The sequence below is a fragment of the Poromitra crassiceps genome, assembly GCF_964638095.1.
Source record: "Poromitra crassiceps genome assembly, chromosome: 9".
Taxonomy (NCBI): Eukaryota; Metazoa; Chordata; class Actinopteri; order Beryciformes; family Melamphaidae; genus Poromitra; species Poromitra crassiceps.
Window position 1 is genome coordinate 34,748,803 of NC_139630.1, and position 19,797 is coordinate 34,768,599.

Below are 19,797 nucleotides of genomic sequence, written 5' to 3' on the forward strand. Positions count from 1 at the left end.
CTGACACCAATGTAACGTATCGGTGATACGCCAAGGAACGGAGAGCTGCAGTCGGCACAGGGTCTTCACCCACAGGCTTCCCCAGCTCCCAGCAGCCAGCTCCACAGAGCCAGCTCTACACACAACACCCGGTCTCGCTCCCTCCATAGCTTGACTGACCTCCGGCACCCCGGCCACTGGTCATATATACCCCGTTTCCCCTAGGAGCACACCCACACACATTAGTTCCTAGCTACCGTTGAGACACTTATGTTGCACATCACATTACAGGTAATACTTGGATTACCCGACACGTTACAATAGTATTCCCATGATTGACTCACAAGCCTTTTTCCTACCAATATGGTGCTACAATACACACAGCTCATTGGCTGTAAGTGTCACTTGATTAATTGTAATCACCATCACAATCACCTGTTATTTTCCTACCAAAATGGCCGTGTGGTGATGTAACAGAATACTATCTATACCCCCATCTGATAATATTTTTGCTTTTAGATGTTTTATTACAGGTTTATGAAACCCATGACCAAATTAGCCATACATTCTGTCATTGTTTTACTATGGAATTTTAGTAATAGTAAAATAAATGATTCCCCATTTTGCTGGGGACTCCCTGGAACCCCCTCAACGACCCCTGGGTGTCCCTGGACCCCACTTTTGAGAACTATTGCAGCTTGACACTATTTGTTGCTGAGAGATGTGCAGGGAGGGTGTTAGTCTGAATCCAACATGTGCTCATTTCACTTTACTTTTGTTTTTCTTCAAATTCAACTTGAGTGAGATAATTATAGGAGGCACTAAAGTAAAAGACTATCCTCTTCTAGCAAGACAGCAGCAACACATGTTTATTGTCCACTGACTGACCAATGACATCCACCCAAAGGTTTATGTTTAAGTTTTTCTATTGGCCAAGCCAACAAAGAGGGACCCACTTGAAAAGCCGTACCATTTGGACGTTTTTCTCTGCTGGATTTTGATGGATGAAGGCGTCAACAAGGGATGACTGGAAACAAAACATTTGAAGTAATTAACGAGATAATGGTCAGTTGATAGAATAGAATGGAAAGGAACTAGAATAGAATAATATTATTATTATTGCAAAAATACATTGTATGAACATCTAGAGCAGTGATTCTCAAAGTGCGGTCCGGAGACCCCCAGGTCTCGGACCCCCACCAAAAAGGGCCATTATAAGTAACACATTGACAGAATTTGTGACTGGTCATAGGTTTCATACACTTTCTGTAATAAAACAACTAAAGCAAAAATCTTATCAGATGGGGGGGTGTCAGTTTAGGAGTCCTTGAGGTGAAAAACTTTGAGAACCACTGAGAATATCAGAAACCAACACTTTTAATAAAAAATATATACATTATTAATAAGAATAAGAATAAAACAACAACAATAAAGGGAAGATGGTGACAGCAGGAGTTTTAAATGGTTTCATACAATATCATGACACTCAAAGAAGCAAATTGATTGTAGATATAAATCTCAAAATAACAGTAGCCTAGATGTACTGTATGGTATTAAATGCTTAACCAAAAAATGCTAACATAAATTCTGTAATAAAACCTCATAATCCATTAACCTAAACACAACTGTATATATCCATCACTATAAGCACAATACATTAACTATCAATGATTATATTTTAAAGCCAATTGTGCATTATGCTTATTTAGCTTTGTTCAAGTACAGAATCCAGTCATATGAATGGTATGAATATCACTTTTATATGTTTCACAACTACTGGTTAGCTCATGACTCCCCCTTCTGGACAAAATATACACTGTCAAAAACTTTTTACAGCACCAAAGTCTTAACATGATCATAAAAAGAATAACTATAATAGAGAACATTAATATAAGTTGCTTGTTGATTTTGTCGAAATTATATGTAGCCTGATACTGCTTTAAAAATGTTGCAATTATGTACAATTATCTCCAGCTACTTCTTACTTTTTCTCTTCCCCTTCACAAACCCATGTCTTCTACACACACTGTAAGTAACTGGATAAAATAATATAAAGTCTAAATATATCTATAATATATAAATCTAAAATATTTTACACACTCGAAGATTTGGACAAGCAAACACAATTGCCCCACAGCAGGGATCAATACAGTATCAATTAAGGGCAGGATTATTATTACTCAACAAAGAGTAATGAATGCATAAGAACATGGTATTCAGTCCAAAGCCAGTGTGGGCTGTTCAGCTGCGTTTACACAGTGACAGGGAAATCTACTTTGGTAAAGAATACACAACCAGTCTACCAGGTTAAATTACAAAGTGGGGCTGCAACAGAGAGGAGCGACCCATCTATTTGAGACACTGTAGATTTATCAAATTGAATTTTGGCCTGTTCTCTACACTTCTCTGCTCACAGGAAAGTGACAAATTGAAATTTAACTGCAAAATTTAAACTGTCTCCTATAAACCAGCAGCAGAGAAAGCTGGACTCACCAACATCTAGATCTTTGTTCTCTGGTTTCTTTTGGTATAACGCATCACAGACCGGCCGGTTGGTAAACATGAGTGAGTTGTATGAATGATGTTTACTGACCTCACACTACAGGATTTATGAGTAAAGGAAGAAAGAAAGAAAGAAAGAAAGAAAGAAAGAAAGAAAGAAAGAAAGAAAGAAAGAAAGAAAGAAAGAAAGAAAGAAAGAAAGAAAGAAAGAAGAAAGAACATTAAAACTGTTTTGAACATATTTAGTTCCTGATTTGATCCACAAAATGATGCAGCGGACAACTACAAATGTTGACTCACTCACTTTCATTTTTCTGTTTTAACTTGTGGGTTTTCCATCTGACTAATCTCATATTTAGTCATCTAAATAAATGTATTGATATGACATGGAGCTGCTGTGTGGTGTTATTTCCTTGGCTTGTTGACGGTGGCGTAGAGGCCGCTGGGATCAGAGTCTCCAGCAGAGGAAGAGGAGGGTTTCACAGCAGCATAGGTCACATCTTCATCACGATCATTAACCTTCAAAACAACGACCCAATATGTCATGACTCATGACACAGAAAAAAATACAACACAATGCAAAAAAGTCAACACAATGCCCACAAAACAAAGCACAGAACATAAAAGAGGCAAACAATTCAATCACACAAAAACAACAACAAGTGAGGTTTCCATACCAAATTTCAAGCTAAGAGAGAGGCCGGCATATCTGTATTACCTGATTAGCCCGTGACGTCAGTCAAGCCCAAGCGTGACATCAGTCGTCCTCAGTTCATGACGTCAGTCATAGTTCATCCTAGTATATATAGCGACGGTCCTACGTCACCCCGCTCTCTGACGGATCATAGCAGCAGCTGGCATCGCGGCTGTTCATTCCCCCTGAAACCATCCTCTGAAGCCGTCATTTCACCCCACCCACCTCCCCTGTCCACCACCAACGAGTCTTGACTCCCAAAGAATCCCCCACGGGGATTCTCTCTTCTAGCCCAAATAGATGCCGCCCTCTCACCTAAAGAGGAGCGCCATCTTACAAGGGAGTCATACGCCAAAGTACTTGCCATGCACGACATCTGCTAAATAAAGTCTCTTGTTAAACCTTACCGACCGGTCTCTCATGATTGAACTACACAACACAACAAAAACGAAAAACACACAACTGTGACAACATGAGTTCTGGTTAAAAACCTAAAAGGGCAAATCAAAACTAATACCACTTTCATATAACGACCAGGGTCGGACCAGGCTAACTTGACTCATGTTCAACCCTTCTTTTGCCAATTCACACCAAGTCAGTCAACACAGTTTATTCCCTGGTCATGAGAGAGATTAATAACAATTAGCATACAACGATTCCCAACATGTGGGCTGCGGCCCTCGTGGTCCACGGAGGTATTGCAAGTGGGCCACTAAATCATTACACTTTTATTTTTATTTTTTACATTAAACAAATAAAAAAAAACGTGCTGATGGACAGCTTCTTGAAAACTGTAACACTGAAAATGCTGCAACATGTCTCAGATGCTTTGTTGACTGTGGAAAATAAAAAGTGGTCTGAGAACACATTATTTGGTCTCTGTGTTTTTTATGGGGTCGGAGGTGGGCTGCAAAAAGTTGAGAGATTTGTGGGAGTGGTGAAGTTGTGGTGAAGCTAGAAAGCCCTACGTTGAAACTGATACTTTCCAGCACGCTGCACTTCTGACCACACCCCTTCAGTGATGTCACAGCTGCTATTTGGCATCAGCTGTCTTTGTCAACATTCTTGAGATGTTTCAACTAGGGGTGTCATGATACACTCAGTTCACGATACGATACGATACACGATATTGGGTTCCTCCACGCTAATTTGAGTAATTTCACAATTTTCATCCTCCGTGTCTGTAATGTCCCTCGTATGTTCAAACAAAGCAATGAAAAGGAGAGCGAGCATGCAATCAGATGCAGATCAGTGCCACCATGTTCAGCTTCTTTCTCTCGCGATATGAGATTTCATCTCACCGATACATATTGTCACGTTTTGATATCGTGATATATTGTGGGACGATATATTGTGACATCCCTAGTTTCAACCATAGACTGTATAAAAGAGATGGACAGAGTTTGTGTGACGTCCCCCGGTTTGTGGACCAGGGTTGGGTACCGAAACCCGGTACTGATTTGGTACCGGTATTTTTACAACTGATATTACCGGTACCGAATTGCAACACAGATTTAGGTACCTCATTTAGGCCACTGTCATCTCGGTTCTCGACCAACTCGTGTGAGACGGCGCGAGACCAAGGGTTTACCACAGAGCCACCTGCATGATCAGGGAGCTACGCCATCACTGGACAGGCGACCTGTCAATCACGCCCAAAACATAGTCTTTTCTATCGTCTACAGTATTTTACTCTATACAGGCGAGTTATATAAAAATTCACCCGCTGTAGAGTTGTCATGAAAGGTGAAATTAGCTGTAGAGACCAAAATCGTTTTTTTGTACAGTACCAGGCTATAAACACGTTTATTTAAGCTGTAAATTTGGGCATTTAAACATCGGGGTGAATGGCGAATGACTCTGTTTTGGAGCCATGCCTCAAGTGGCCATTCAAGGAGCTGCAGTTTTTCCTACTTCCGCATTGGCGTAACTTACTTTCATACAGGGTGACCGATACTTGGACCAGGGTTACTTGCATCATGTTCAACCCTTCTTTTGTCAGTTCACACCAAGTCAGTCAACACAGGTTAATTCCTGGTCATGACAATGTAGAAAGGACCTGGGTCACAACCAGTGTTGGGCAAGTTACTTTCAAAATGTAATATACTACATATTACTAGTTACTTTCATTTGAAAGTAATAAGTTACTTTACAATATTACTCTGTGTAGAGTAACTCGTTACTTATTACACACCTTTGCATTACTTTCACCAAAACAACAGCAGCAGCAGAGTGACATCGCTGCCCCGCAACCATCCCGAAAAATAATTTCAACCGCCTTGAAGTCAGTGTAAACATCCAAAATTCTAAATGTTATTCTTTTCCTTTGTTATTGTCATCTATAGTGGTTATTTGCATAAAAACACAGTTTGATTAGGAAATGATTGTATCTTTTTTATGTGCTTTGATTTAAAAAAAGTAACTCAATTTGTAACTTGAGTTACTTGACAAAGTAATGGTATAATATTACTGAAATCCTAGTAAATCCTAAGTAATAAGATATATTACTGAGTTACTGCTAAAAGTAATATATTACATGTAATATATTACTCTTACTTTTGTAATGAGTTACCCCCAACACTGGTCACAACCCGGGAGAGATGCATAACAATTAGCATAACTTATTAGCATAACAAATAGCAACCCGGGTGATGCCATTAAAAACTGAAATCAACCCTTGTCCGACCCTGCGTCGCCAAGCAGGGGCAAGCAACCTGGGTTAACCCTTTCATACCCAAAATCACCCTGGAAATCACCCTGGTTGGACCCATGTGTGAAATTAGTTTTAGTTATGTGATTTGCCCATTAACCAGCACAACTTATTGACACAGCTGTGACTGATGACAGCAACTTCACTGCTGTTACAGGGATGAAATCTGAAATATCGTACAATTATCTTTGAAAGTTTACACAGCTTTTGTTGTTGTTTGTTTCATGAGCCTTAAAATAAAAAAAACCTATGGCGTAAAATTTTGTTTTTTCACCCCCACCATACAACAGAACAGACAGCTCACCTGTGCTTTACCAGCGGACTTCTTCTTCTTCTCGTCGTTGTTGTGGGAGTGGCTGATGGAGGCGTAGGTGAGTCCATCATCATCTGTCTGACCAGTCTGACCAGTGAAGGCAACACAATGGCAGGTCAGTGGCACACAGGTTTGAACTAACATGTCCACTGATATTGTATTGTATTGTATTGTATTGTATTGTACTTTTAGCACCTGTGTCAGTTATGTTTTTGTCACGGGTAGCTAGTTTGTTGGCTGTCTGTCTGTCAGCAGGATTTCTCAAAAACTTACGAAAGGATTTCCATGAAATTTAGTCGACAGATCGCCCTTGGACCAAGAAAAAACGGAATGAATTTTGTGGTGATCCAGATCTGGGATTTCTGCCATTATACATTTTAGGGTACATCACTGAGGATACATCCCAGTTATGCATCCATGCGATGTTTTTTCTTTATTAGTTAGCCTGGCTTAGCCAGTGACTCATAGGAATAGACTATGTGACAACCAGGAAAGACTGGTGACTACTGGAGAGTCAGTTGACAGCCGGAACAGGGACAGCACCCGGGTAGCAGTATGGGTTAGCTCCCCAGCCTGCGTCTTCCATGAGGAAGAAGCCCAACAACCCACGAGAGGCCTTTTAGGAGGGCCATTCAAGCCGCAAGTGGAGACTGCAGTGCCACCAAGTACTGGTACTGCATGGTATCCACCAAGATACCATCACCTCGGAATGAGATGTTTGGAGCGGGGGAGTCTGGTGCAGCGCACAGGTCTTAGACCTGGTGAGACGAAGGAGGAGCCCGGCCTAAACTTCAAATGGCAGTGATATAAATTATCTGTTTGGTTAACAGCAAGTTGGAGAATTGTTCAGGACTGGCCGAGGGTTGTCATCTAAAGGACTGGTTGGCTGAGCATGCATGCACTTTTTCAGCCACACCCTACTTCACACACTTATGTTATGTCCCACTTCCTCTCTCAGCTATTCTATTCCAGTCTAGTCTAGTCTAGCCTAGTCTCGTCTAGTCTAGTCTAGTCTAGCCTAGTCTCGTCTAGTCTACTCCTTACTTCCCTCTTATCATTTGTATCACAGATGTGGAAATCAGACTTTGTGTCACTGTCTCGTGCACATGTAGTGGATTGTGTGTGTGTGTGTGTGTGTGTGTGTGTGTGTGTATGTGTGCGTGTGTGTGTATGTGTGTGTGTGTGTGTGTGTGTGTGTGTGTGTGTGTGTGTGTGTGTGTGTGTGTGTGTGTGTCAGAGATCTGACCTGGTCCTGGCTGCTCTCTGGTCCAGACTGCTCCACTGCAGGATTGGCAGCGCTGACTGAGGTCAGAGCCTGGACACATACAGCCCATTTCAGTAAAGATCACTTATAACATTTATATTAAAGCAGTGATATTCAACCTGAGGCTCTAGAGCCACATACGGCTCCTTTATGGGTATAGTTGTGGCTCTTTTAAGTCTTACTTAAAATAAATTAATAAATTAATAAATAAATTAATTGATTAATAAAAATCTAATAAAATAATGGGACGAAAGGGACTTTTTTGGATGGCTCATTCAAAGCTTTTGTTTTCGTCAGTGTGGCTCCTGAGTAGGGCAAGGTTGAGTACCACTGTATTCGAGTAGCCTATATGCTGTGAGGTTGAAAAGTTCCAAAACCAGAAGTGCATACAGGTCTACCAAAGTGTCAATGCCATGTGTAAATTCAATACATACAAACATACAGTACATCCATACATACATACATACATACATACATACATACATACTGTACGTACGTACATACATACATACATACTGTACATACATACATACATACATACATACATACATACATACATACATACAAACATTATATTCTGCTTATTGCATAATGTGCAGTAATCAATATCTAATCAAGATTGTTTGTCATATCTATAAGTAACAGTGAGTCCATACATGGAGTAATCCATAGCTTCCCACTCATACTCTGCTACACATGTTGCAACTATAATAGCAGGAACATAACCCTACAACTGTTTATTTTAGGATTTGGGAACAATTTAATTTTTGATAAAGATCAAGAAAGTTAATCTTAACCCTTGCTCTTCCACAGTTATGGTAGACAGATATCACACAGCTGTTTTGCTGCAGCTGTGTGAAGTCCTGACTGCATAAACATTGTATCCTTCAGTTTTAAACTCACAGTCTTGTCATCCACTGCTGTTTGGTTCCCTGAAAAAAGCAAAATGGAGAGGAGAGTTTATCTTCTGCAGCCACAGTCTGCCTTCATCAATATGACCACATTTTACACAAGAAATGCTCTCACCTCTAGCTCTCTTCCAGCACACCACGAGGCCAACAACTATTATTATGAGTGCAGCTAAACCCACTAAGATGGGCCACCAATCTAGGAAGATATAGAAAAAGTTCAAAAAAATTGTCAGCAGCTTCAAGTGACCTAGGCCTAGGGAATGAAAATCGACAGTTCAGATGAAAACAGAACAAAACACAAAAGCCACAACAACAGGAAAAAAGAGAGAGCGTGTGAATTTCTATCAAACTACATTTGTGAGGATGATTTTGCTTCTGGTGAATTTTGGTGGTTGATTTCAAAGCAGCAGTGGATTTTGTGGTTGGAAAAGAAAAACACAATAAGCCACAAACATCAACACAGAACACAAAATACAAATACAGATACAGATACAAGGTCGAAGGCCAGAAAAGTACAGTCAAACTACCGGTGCCCGCAGATCTCAATTAACCTCCGGTAATCGGATCTTCCTTTTGGGGGATCTCCTAGCCTATGCAGATGCCCTCCTCTTGCCTCAAGAGCAGTGACACTGGCCAATGGAGTCATGCGCCAAAGTATTTGCCATGCATGCCGATTGCTAAATAAAGTTTGTTAAATCCTACCAACTGGCCTCTCATGATTGAAATACAGATACAGATACATACATAAACACAAATTCACTCAGAAACACAACCCCCCTCACCCACCACCACCCCACCCACCAACCCACATACATGATTAGCTCACAGCAATATGAGTGCCCAACAGCAAGAAAAAACACAAAAACAAATGGAACCTAGCTATCATGGCAACGCCAATTGCCCCCCACGCATGGCTTCTATAAAAGTATTCCAAGACGTGACATTTTCAACTTTAGCGCCATGCTTTCGGGCCACCAACATCTCCATGACACCCAGGCAGTATAGTCTATGGACATATCCCAATTAATTACATTAGATGAAATGGAAAGATCCATATTCCAGCTGTCATTGAGATGCAGTGGTTTTTCTGTGGCCTTGGTAATAAAAGTATAAAGACTAGAACTGTGTATAGGATGGCTTTCCAATTCTTCACCCCAAGGGACACCATATGAACACAAAGCATTACGAAGTTGCAAATAAAAGAAAAAAGAAGTACCAGGAAGATTATAGTGACATTGAAGATCCTGCAACGACAGCCACCCACCCGAAGTGAGAAATGATTAAACAAGGGAATATGATTATGGTATCTGAGTGAAATATTGGCATGAGATTCAACAATTCTAAAAGTAGTAATAAGATGAGAGATTATAGGGCCACAATTGGCTCTACAGGTTTCAAGAGGAATGTTGGAGAAAATAATGTCAATGTCATTGAAAAATGTAAATTCCCAAGTATTTCAATTTCTGGACAACTGGGATGTTTGCAGGAGGTGTGGATGATCAGTTCAGTGATGATGGTCAGTATTATGTGATGTGATAGGAGTGTGAGAAGATTGCAGAATAGCCTGGGCTAAAGGCTCCAGAGAAAGGGCGAATAGTAATGGTGAGAGCAGTTTGAAATTGGTTCATGAAGCTGTCATCCTGTAACAAAGAGGTGTTAAAATGTCAGTGCAGTGCCTGGTTTCTTTGTAAGGTTGGCCCTGTAGATCACAGCCATATGGTCAGAGAAGGCGAGTGGGATCATGTCAATATTAACATTTTCAAGAAGGTCTTTTGAAGTAAAAAATAAAATCGATTCTAGAGAAGGAGTGATGATGTCTTGCAGAAAAAAAAGAAAAGTCTTTAGATGTGGAATTAAACACCCCATAGATCATTCACAGCCAGATCTTCCACCCAGTTCTTTAAAGCAGTAGATGATAACCTCTGGTCTCGTCCCTCAGCTGTAGCCGTCCTATATCTACTGAGTGATCCCAAACAGCATTGAAATCTGCACCAATAATTAAACCATATTCAGCCAAATCAAGCATCATTTGAGTTAAGAGAGAGTAAAAAATGGACATCATACTGTATGTGTTCGGAGCATAAATGGATACAAAAGCAACTTTCCTATTAGAGATGATTGTTTTAATGCAAGTGATTCTACCCTCCAAATCTCCCCCAGTGCCTAAGTTGGTGAATGTGAGGTGATGACGAGCGACAATAAGTACATCTTTAGTTTTATTAGTGGAAGAAGAATTAACTAACACATATTGTTTGTTCTGAAGTCTGTGCACAAGCAACAAGGTTTGAGCTTCAGACATGAGTGAAGAGAGAGAGACGGAGCAGTTGAGAGGGTAACCCCTCGCACAGCCAAGTATCACTTTCAAAGCTGAGAGAGAGAGAGAGAGGGGAGCGAGAGAGAGAGAAGAGAGAGAGAGGGGGGGAGAGAGAGAGAGAGAGAAGAGAGGGGAGAGAGAGAGAGAAGAGAGAGAGAGAGAGGGGGGAGAGAGAGATAAGAGAGAGAGAGAGGGAGGAGAGAGGCTGGACTGTGGAAATATGTAATGCAAGATGGAAAGTGACTACCTTGTGGCTCTGTTTCTTTTGTCATTGCTTTTCTACCTGGACAAATGAAATAACAAAGCCCAAACAACATATAGGGTCAGTCAGCACGTCATATCCAGTAAATGGTTAAGAAATAATAAAATATTCTTCTGCATGGTTACTTTGCAACTTTCAAGTAAAAAAATAAAGATAGTTGTTTTTTTACATCAAGATGCGGATATTATAAACATAATCGTATTCTCAAAGCTTTCTCACCTGAGGACAGAGAGGTGAAGTCAAACGTCTGCATTATAGGCCTACTGAGATCATCAGTCACTTCACATTGGAATCTCTCTTTGATATAATCAGAAGCCAGAAAGGACACAGTGGTGCTGCAGGCAGACTGTGATGTGTGAATGTTCCCGGTAATTTCATTCACCTTTATACCATCATACAGCCACCTCAGTGAAGAACGACTACACCCATAAGATGTCACCACAGAGCAGGACAGCGTCAGCTTGTTTTTGACCCTCTGTTCATTCACTGGTGAAGATGGAGATATTGTGAGAGGAAGACAATAACAAGAAAATGAACTACATACTGTAATCTGAATTATTGTAACGTTTTAGTATATTGTTGCAAGAAGGCAGTTTGAACTGAATATGTTATTATGTTAATACTCACTGTTTACAAGAGACAGATAAAGTGTAACATCATCATGTAGTATCTGTTCATTTGATGAGTCAAACTGTCGGCAGGTGTAGAAACCAACATCCTCATCTGTGACTTTCTTTATAGTCAGAGAACAGTCTGCTTTAACACTCAGTCTGGCTGCTTTAGCTTTGGCAATCTCATTTGATGCAACCTGACCACTGGAAACCAGCTTTACTGTGCTTGTTCTGTTTATATAATGATTGAAGATCCAGAAAGTAAAGTCACATTTATCCTCAGGTGTCACATCCTCACAAGACAGAGTGACTTCAGCTCCATCTCTGACATAGAAGGAGGGCCGATTTTGTCCAGTTACTGCTGTGGAGAACATGATGGAGGAATATTATAAAAATTTAATCAGAATAGGAATATGGCTCGTATGTTCGTAGTTTATTTTTTCATAGTGAAGATCACTTTGAATACAACATAAGTTTGCAAACGTGCCCTGACAAGTCAAGAGTAAAACTATTCAGTTTGTTAACAAAAATGGCATCATTGACCCTCTCAGTTACATGACAATTAAGTGGATTCTCTATCCTAGCTAATCAGATGCCCCCCTCCCACCTCAAGAAGGGCGTCATCTTACAATGGAGTCATACGCCAAAGTAGCTGCCATGCCATGCCATTTGTTGAATTTGTTGAATAAAGCCGCTTGTTAAATCTTATCAACTGGTCTCTGGTCTCTCGTGGTTGAAATAAAGTACATAATATTAGTAAGAAGTAAATAAGTTCAGTTTTGTAAGGTATCTGTTATTTAATATACATTTTAATGCAGCCGTACCTGTTATATGAAACATGAGTATCAAACATACCGTGATTTTAGTTGGTCTGAGTTCAGCCATTCTGCTCTTTCTCTCAGTCATATCTATCAATCTTGTTCTCTTGCTCTCAACTGTCGAAGTGTGTGAATAGATATACTTCCTGTGATTAACAGCTTGTCATCCCCCCACCCCCTTTCCGCTCTTCTGTCTGGTTGAATTTACTGTAAGTGTGTACAGCTACAGCTTAAATCAGTTTTCTTAACTCTGAAGTTCTTGCAGCTGAGTGCGACAGACAGCAAATGCTTCCCGTCAGGGATGATAAAAGTAATTTTTTTATCTTTGTTTTGATCTGCATTATTATTCTCTGTGTTGTACTGCAATGCAAACATCTAATGCATACCGAGGAGGTTTTATATTATCATGCTTATGCATTAGCACGTAGTGTAAGCATTACTATTTTATCTACTTTTTTCTGTTTATTTTATCCTGCCTGTAGAATAATTTGGGTGTGGATTGCCACTAAGGACAGTGCACAAGTGTTATTTGAAATTATTTCAAATTCAGTTGTTTAAACCTTTCTGTCCTGAACACCTTCTGAAGTGATGTAGCTACTAAACCCCACCCATCTGATAATTTAATAGGTTAAAACAAGTGTTATTTTTGTGTGTGCAAAGTATTTGACTCCGGTCCGGTGTTGATGGCTTACCACAATCCTTCTTCCACATTCCCCCTAGTCTTAGCATTGTGATATACTTGTGTACTGTGCCTATGCCTAATTCTGTGATCAATTGAGAATCTATTAAAATAGCTTTTCTTTTTCGCTAAATATTATTTGTAACCGTTTCTACAAGCCAGAGAGGATGTAAAGGAAGTAAAATTTGGCAGATGGCTGGTAGTAGTTTCCCACACTATTCATTGTGCAATAACAAAGAAAGGTTACACTTTTGATTTATGAAAACAAAGGGATATATTTGAACAAGCAAAACTAAATGTAATATGGCCGTACCTGCAGACTGAAGCACAAAGATCAGGATCAATTCCAGTGTAGCCATCTCTGTCCCCTATCCCAACAGTAGCCTATTATATTCTCTAAGGTAGTGCTTGCATGATGATGTGTTTTCCTCTTTGTGGTTGAGTTTGTGCGTGAAAGGCATGAGAAGGGAGCCAGTTGTGAAACAACAGCCTGTCAGTATGACAGACTAGATCCTCTATGTATTTTAGTCATATTAAAACCCCACTCAGCAAAACTCAAAAACCACATTAGACTACCAGTAACTGAAAGGGGTAACGGTTTTGTTCCCAAAAATAGCTATGTAGCGCATTCCCATTCTTCACTTTGTTTGGTTGTATTTGCATGAAATATCAGTTTCCCCACTGGAATAATTAAAAGCTTTTTCAGCTGAATTGACGAGAATTGAATTGGCTGAATTGAATTCAATATAGGATTCCTGTACTTGAGCCCTTTGTTGCTGAGAATACAGCATGATGAAATGATGTAATGTCTGTTGTGTCATTCCAGTGGTCAAATCACATGAGGAAGTGCCATTTTTAATCCGCTCCTCTGTCATGGCAAGCATGTATACAAAAACATCACACAAAGGAAGCTTGATTAAAAAGTAATTAAACACCAAACCCAACTAGAACGACCGCAACGTGGACTTATGCCTCCGCCATTCCTTCATTCTTGAGTCCAAATCGCCATTTGAGGCAAATTGGAAGAAATTCCGTCAAGGTGCTCCTGTGATGTTACGTTACAGAGCTTGGAAATTGGGTGTGTGAGGTCACAGTGACCTTGAACTTTGACCCCCAAAATGTAATCAGTTCATCCTTGAGTCCAAGTGGACGCTTGAGGTAAATTCGAAGAAATTCCATCAAGGCATTCCTGAGATATCGCGTTAACAAGCTTGAAAATGGCATTTGAGAGGTCACAGTGACCTTGACCTTTGATAACCAAAATGGAATCAGTTCATCCTTGCGTCCAAGTCGATGTTTGAGCCAAATCAGAAGAAATTCTATCAAGCCGTTCTTGAGATATTGCGTTAACCAACTTGGGAATTGCGTTCGTGAGGTCATAGTGACCTTGAATTTTGACCACCAAAATGTAATCAGTTCATCCTTGAGGCCAAGTTAATGTTTGAGGCAAATTTGATGAAATTCTGTCAAGGCATTCCTGAGATATGGCGTTAGCAAGCTTGAAAATGGCGTTGGAGAGGTCCCAGTGACCTTGACCTTTGATCACCAAAATGTAATCTGTTCATCCTTGAGCCCAAGTCGACGTTTGAGCCAAATTGGCAGACATTCCATCAAGCCGTTCTTGAGATATCACTTTAACGAACTTGGGAATGGCATTCGTGAGGTCACAGTGACCTTGACCGTTGACCATGAAAATCTAATCAGTTCATCCTCGAGTCCAAGTCGATGTTTGAGGCAAATTTGATGAAATTCCGTCAAGGCATTCGTGAGATATTGTGTTAACAAGCTGGAAAATGGCGTTTGAGAAGTCACAGTGACCTTGACCTTTGACCTTTGACCATCAAAATCGAATCAGTTCATCCTTGAGTCCAAGTCGATGTTTGAGACAAGTTTGATTAAATTCCGTCAAGGCATTCCTGAGATATCGCGTTAACAAGCTTGAAAATGGCGTTCGAGAGGTCACAGTGACCTTGACCTTTGACCACCAAAATCTAATCAGATCATCCGTGAGTCTAAGTCAATGTTTGAGGCAAATTTAATGAAATTCCGGCAAGGCATTCCTGTGATATCGCGTTAACAAGCTTGAAAATGGCGTTCGAGAGGTCACAGTGACCTTGACCTTTGACCACCAAAATCTAATCAGATCATCCTTGAGTCTAAGTGGATGTTTAAGGCAAATTTGATGAAATTCCGTCAAGGCGTTCCTCAGATATCGCATTAACGAACCTCATACGGACGGACGTACGGCCGTATGGACGGACAACCTGGATCCATAATGCCTCCGGCCTGGCTATCGCCGGCGGAGGCATAAAAATAGCCAGACCTTATGGTAAAGGATATCCTACTGAAATGGGCATCTGCTATTGGCTGATATTTGGTGCCAGGTTATGTCACCACCAGTACTCTGTACTCTATAGAAGGTGAAGTTATTCCTTAAAGTGTAACTTACCCCCAAAACACTTTTTTTCCAGCTTTTACCAATATATATGACTTTTGGGGTGGTGTGTGAAGAATTCTGGTCAAAATCTTGTGAAACCATCTTGTGAAACCATCTTGTGACACCATATGAACAATAAAGGACTGTAACTAGTAATGAACACAAAGCATTACGAAGTTGCAAATAAAATAAAAAAGAAGTACCAGGAAGATTATAGTGAGATTGAAGATCCTGCAACGACAGCCACCCACCCGAAGTGAGAAATTATTAAACAAGGGAATATGATTATGGTATCTGAGTGAAATATTGGCATGAGATTCAACAATTCTAAAAGTAGTAATAAGATGAGAGATTATAGGGCCACAATTGGCTCTACAGGTTTCAAGAGGAATGTTGGAGAAAATGTCATTGAAAAATGTCAATACCCAAGTATTTCAATTTCTGGACAACTGGGATGTTTGCAGGAGGTGTGGATGATCTCATGGCATTGTTCAACGGAAGGAGAGCAGACTCAATGCTCTCAAGAGCAGGCCCAATTGATTTTATAACCAGGTAAATGACCAAAGTTATCAAAAATAGACAGAAGGTGTGAAATTCCATTTGGGGCATCTCCTTAAAAAAAAGTAAAATATCGTCTGCATAAAGGCAGATGGAATGGTCAGTATTATGTGATGTCATAGGAGTGTGAGAAGATTGCAGAATAGCCTGGGCTAAAGGCTCCAGAGAAAGGGCGAATAGTAATGGTGAGAGCAGTTTGAAATTGGTTTATGAAGCTGTCATCCTGTAACAAAGCGGTGTTAAAACACCAGTGCAGTGCCCGGTTTCTTTGTAAGGTTGGCCCTGTAGATCACAGCCATATGGTCAGAGAGAGCGAGTGGGATCATGTCAATATTAATGTTTTCAAGAAGGTATTTTGATCATTCACAGCCAGATCTTCCACCCAGTTCTTTAAAGCAATAGATGATAACCTCTGGTCTCTTCCCTCAGCTGTAGCCATCCTATATCTACTGAGTGATCCCAAACAGCATTGAAATCTGCACCAATAATTAAACCATATTCAGCCAAATCAAGCATCATTTGAGTTAAGAGAGAGTAAAAGATTTACATCATATGTGTTTGGAGCATAAATGGATACAAAAGCAACTTTCCTATTAGAGATGATTGTTTTAATGTAAGGGATTCTACCCCCACGAATCTCCCCCAGTGCCTAAGTTGGGTGAATGTGAGGTTATCATGAGAGGCCAGTTGGTAGGATTTAACAAACTTTATTTAGCAATCGGCATGCTTGGCAAATACTTTGGCGCATGACTCCATTGGCCAGTGGCGCTGCTCTTGAGGCAAGAGGAGGGCATTTGCATAGGCTAGGATAGGGGACCCGGAGCAGTTGAGAGGGTAACCCCTCCGACAGCCAAGTATCACTTTCAAAGCTGAGAGAGAGAGAGAGGGGAGATAGAGAGAAGAGAGAGAGAGAGAGTGAGAAAGAGAGAGAGAGGGGGGGGGAGAGAGAGAGAGAGGCTGGACTGTGGAAATATGTAATGCAAGATGGAAAGTGACTACCTTGTGGCTCTGTTTCTTTTGTCGTTGCTTTTCTACCTGGACAAATTAAATAAGAAAGCCCAAACAACATATAGGGTCAGTCAACACATCATAATAAATAATCAATAATAAAATATTCTTCTGCATGGTTACTTTGCAACTTTCAAGTAAAAAAATAAAGGTAGTTGTTTTTTTACATCAAGATGCGGATATTATAAACATAATCGTATTCTCAAAGCTTTCTCACCTGAGGACAGAGAGGTGAAGTCAAACGTCTGCACTACAGGCCTACTGCGACCATCAGTCACTTCACATTGGAATCTCTCTTTGATATAATCAGAAGCCAGAAAGGACACAGTGGTGTTGCAGGCAGACTGTGATGTGTGAATGTTCCCGGTATTTTCATTCACCTTTATACGCTCATACAGCCACCTCAGTGACAGTCTACTACACCCATCAAATGTCACCACAGAGCAGGACAACGTCAGCTTGTTTTTGACCCTCTGTTCATTCACTGGTAAAGATGGAGATATTGTGAGAGGAAGACAATAACAAGAAAATTAACTACATAGCCTACTGTAATCTGAATTATTGTAATGTTTTAGTATATTGTTGCAAGAAGGTAGTTTGAGCTGAATATGTTATAATGTTAATACTCACTGTTTACAAGAGACAGATAAAGTGAAACATCATAACGTATTCTCTGTCGATTTGATGAGTCGAACTGTTGGCAGACGTAGCGACCAACATCCTCATCTGTGATGTTCTTTATAGTCAGAGAACAGTCTGATCTAAAACTCAGTCTGGCTGCTTTGGCAATCTCATTTGATGCAATCTGCCCATTTGTAACCAGCCCCTGCAATGTGTTTCTGTTTATATAATGATCGAAGAGCCAGAAAGTAAAGTCACATTTATCCTCATCAGGTGTCACATTCTCACAAGGCAGAGTGACTCCAGCTCCATCTCTGACATAGGAGGGCCGATTTTGTCCAGTTACTGCTGTGGAGAAAATGATGGAGAAATATTATGCAAATTGAATCAGAATAGGAATATGGCTCATATGTTCATAGTTTATTTTTTCATAGTGAAGATAACTTTGAATACAACATAAGTTTGCAAACGTGCCCTGACAAGTCAGAGTAAAACTATTCAGTTTGTTAACAGAAATGGCATCATTGACTCTCTGTTACATGACAATTAATAAAGTGGATTCTCTATCCTAGCTAATCAGATGCCCCCCTCCCACCTCAAGAGGGGCGTCATCTTACAATGGAGTCATACGCCAAAGTAGCTGCCATGCCATGCCATTTGTTGAATTTGTTGAATAAAGCCGCTTGTTAAATTTTACCAACTGGTCTCTGGTCTCTTGTGGTTGAAATAAAGTACATCATATTAGTAAGTAGTAAATAAGTTCAGTTTTGTAAGGTATCTGTTATTTAATATACATTTTAATGCAGCCGTACCTGTTACATGAAACATGAGTATCAAACATAACGGGATTTTAGTTGGTTCTACTCTTTCTCTCAGTCATATCTATCAATCTTGTTCTCTTGCTCTCAACTGTCAAAGTGTGTGAATAGATATACTTCCTATGATTAACAGCTTGTCATCCCCCCACCCCCTTTCCGCTCTTCTGTCTGGTTGAATTTACTGCAAGTGTGTACAGCTACAGCTTAAATCAGTTTTCTTAACTCTGAAGTTCTTGCAGCTGAGTGCGACAGACAGCAAATGCTTCCCGTCAGGGATGAAAAAAGTTTTTTTTTAATCTTTGTTTTGATCTGCATTATTATTCTCGGTGCTACAATGCAAACATCTAATGCATACCGAGGAGGTTTTATATGATCATGCTTATGCATTAGCACGTAGTGTAAGCATTACTATTTTATCTACTTTTTTCTGTTTATTTTATCCTTCCTGTAGAATCATTTGGATGTGGTTTGCCACTAAGGACAGTGCACAAGTGTTATTTGAAATTATTTCAAAGTCAGTTGTTTAAACTTTTCTGTCCTGAACACCTTCTGAATTGATGTAGCTACTAAACCCCACCCATCTGATAATTTAATAGGTTAAAACAAGTGTTATTTTTGTGTGTGCAAAGTATTTGACTCCGGTCCGGTGTTGATGGCTTACCACAATCCTTCTTCCACACTCCCTATAGTCTTAGCATTGTGATATACTTGTGTACTGTGCCTATGCCTAATTCTGTGATCAATTGAGAATCTATTAAAATAGCTTTTCTTTTTTGCTAAATATTATTTGTAACCGTTTCTACAAGCCAGAGAGGATGTAAAGGAAGGAAGTAAAATTTGGCAGATGGCTGGTAGTAGTTTCCCACACTATTCATTGCGCAATAACAAAGAAAGGTTACATTTATGTTTTATGAAAACAAAGGGATATATTTGAACAAGAAAAACTAAATGTAATATGGCTGTACCTGCAGACTGAAGCACAAAGATCAGGATCAATTCCAGTGTAGCCATCTCTGTCCCCTATCCCAACAGTATTATATTCTCTAAGGTAGTGCTTGCATGATGTTTTCCTCCTTGTGGTTGAGTGTGTGTGTGAAAGGCATGAGAAGGGAGCCAGTTGTGAAACAACAGCCTGTCAGTATGACAGACTAGATCCTCTATGTATTTTAGTCATATTAAAAACCCACTCAGCAAAACTCAAAAACCACATTAGACTACCAGTAACTGAAAGGGGTAACGGTTTTGTTCCCAAAAATAGCTATGTAGCGCATTCCCATTCTTCACTTTGTTTGGTTGTA

General features: G+C 40.1%; 1 protein-coding gene across 2 annotated transcripts; it reads right to left on the reverse strand.

The window, feature by feature from the left end:
- Positions 1-1,426: 1,426 nt before the first annotated feature.
- LOC310782463 (uncharacterized protein) lies at positions 1,427-19,568 on the reverse strand. Of its 2 annotated transcripts, XM_083643138.1 has the most exons (12): positions 19,465-19,568; positions 17,691-18,029; positions 17,278-17,544; positions 17,052-17,087; positions 11,577-11,921; positions 11,169-11,435; positions 10,935-10,970; positions 8,489-8,569; positions 8,366-8,394; positions 7,445-7,513; positions 6,190-6,285; positions 1,427-3,000 (listed from the first exon to the last, which is right to left on the reverse strand). In XM_083643138.1, exons 1-12 carry the CDS (start codon positions 19,508-19,510, stop codon positions 2,887-2,889), a joined length of 1,725 nt encoding a protein of 574 aa, XP_083499264.1. In that variant the 5' UTR covers positions 19,511-19,568; the 3' UTR covers positions 1,427-2,886. The 2 variants fall into 2 exon arrangements, with proteins under 2 accessions (XP_083499264.1, XP_083499265.1); XM_083643139.1 differs by lacking the exons at positions 10,935-10,970; positions 11,169-11,435; positions 11,577-11,921.
- Positions 19,569-19,797: the final 229 nt, after the last annotated feature.

Excerpts from the sequence above, each read along its gene's own strand:
- LOC310782463 (XM_083643138.1), bottom strand. The coding sequence starts at position 19,510 with ATGGCTACACTGGAATTGATCCTGATCTTTGTGCTTCAGTCTGCAG. Across the intron at positions 10,971-11,168 it reads CTTCACCTCTCTGTCCTCAG|GTAGAAAAGCAATGACAAAA; the intron begins GTGAGAAAGCTT and ends TCATTTGTCCAG. Across the intron at positions 8,570-10,934 it reads AAAAGAAACAGAGCCACAAG|ATTGGTGGCCCATCTTAGTG; the intron begins GTAGTCACTTTC and ends ATATCTTCCTAG.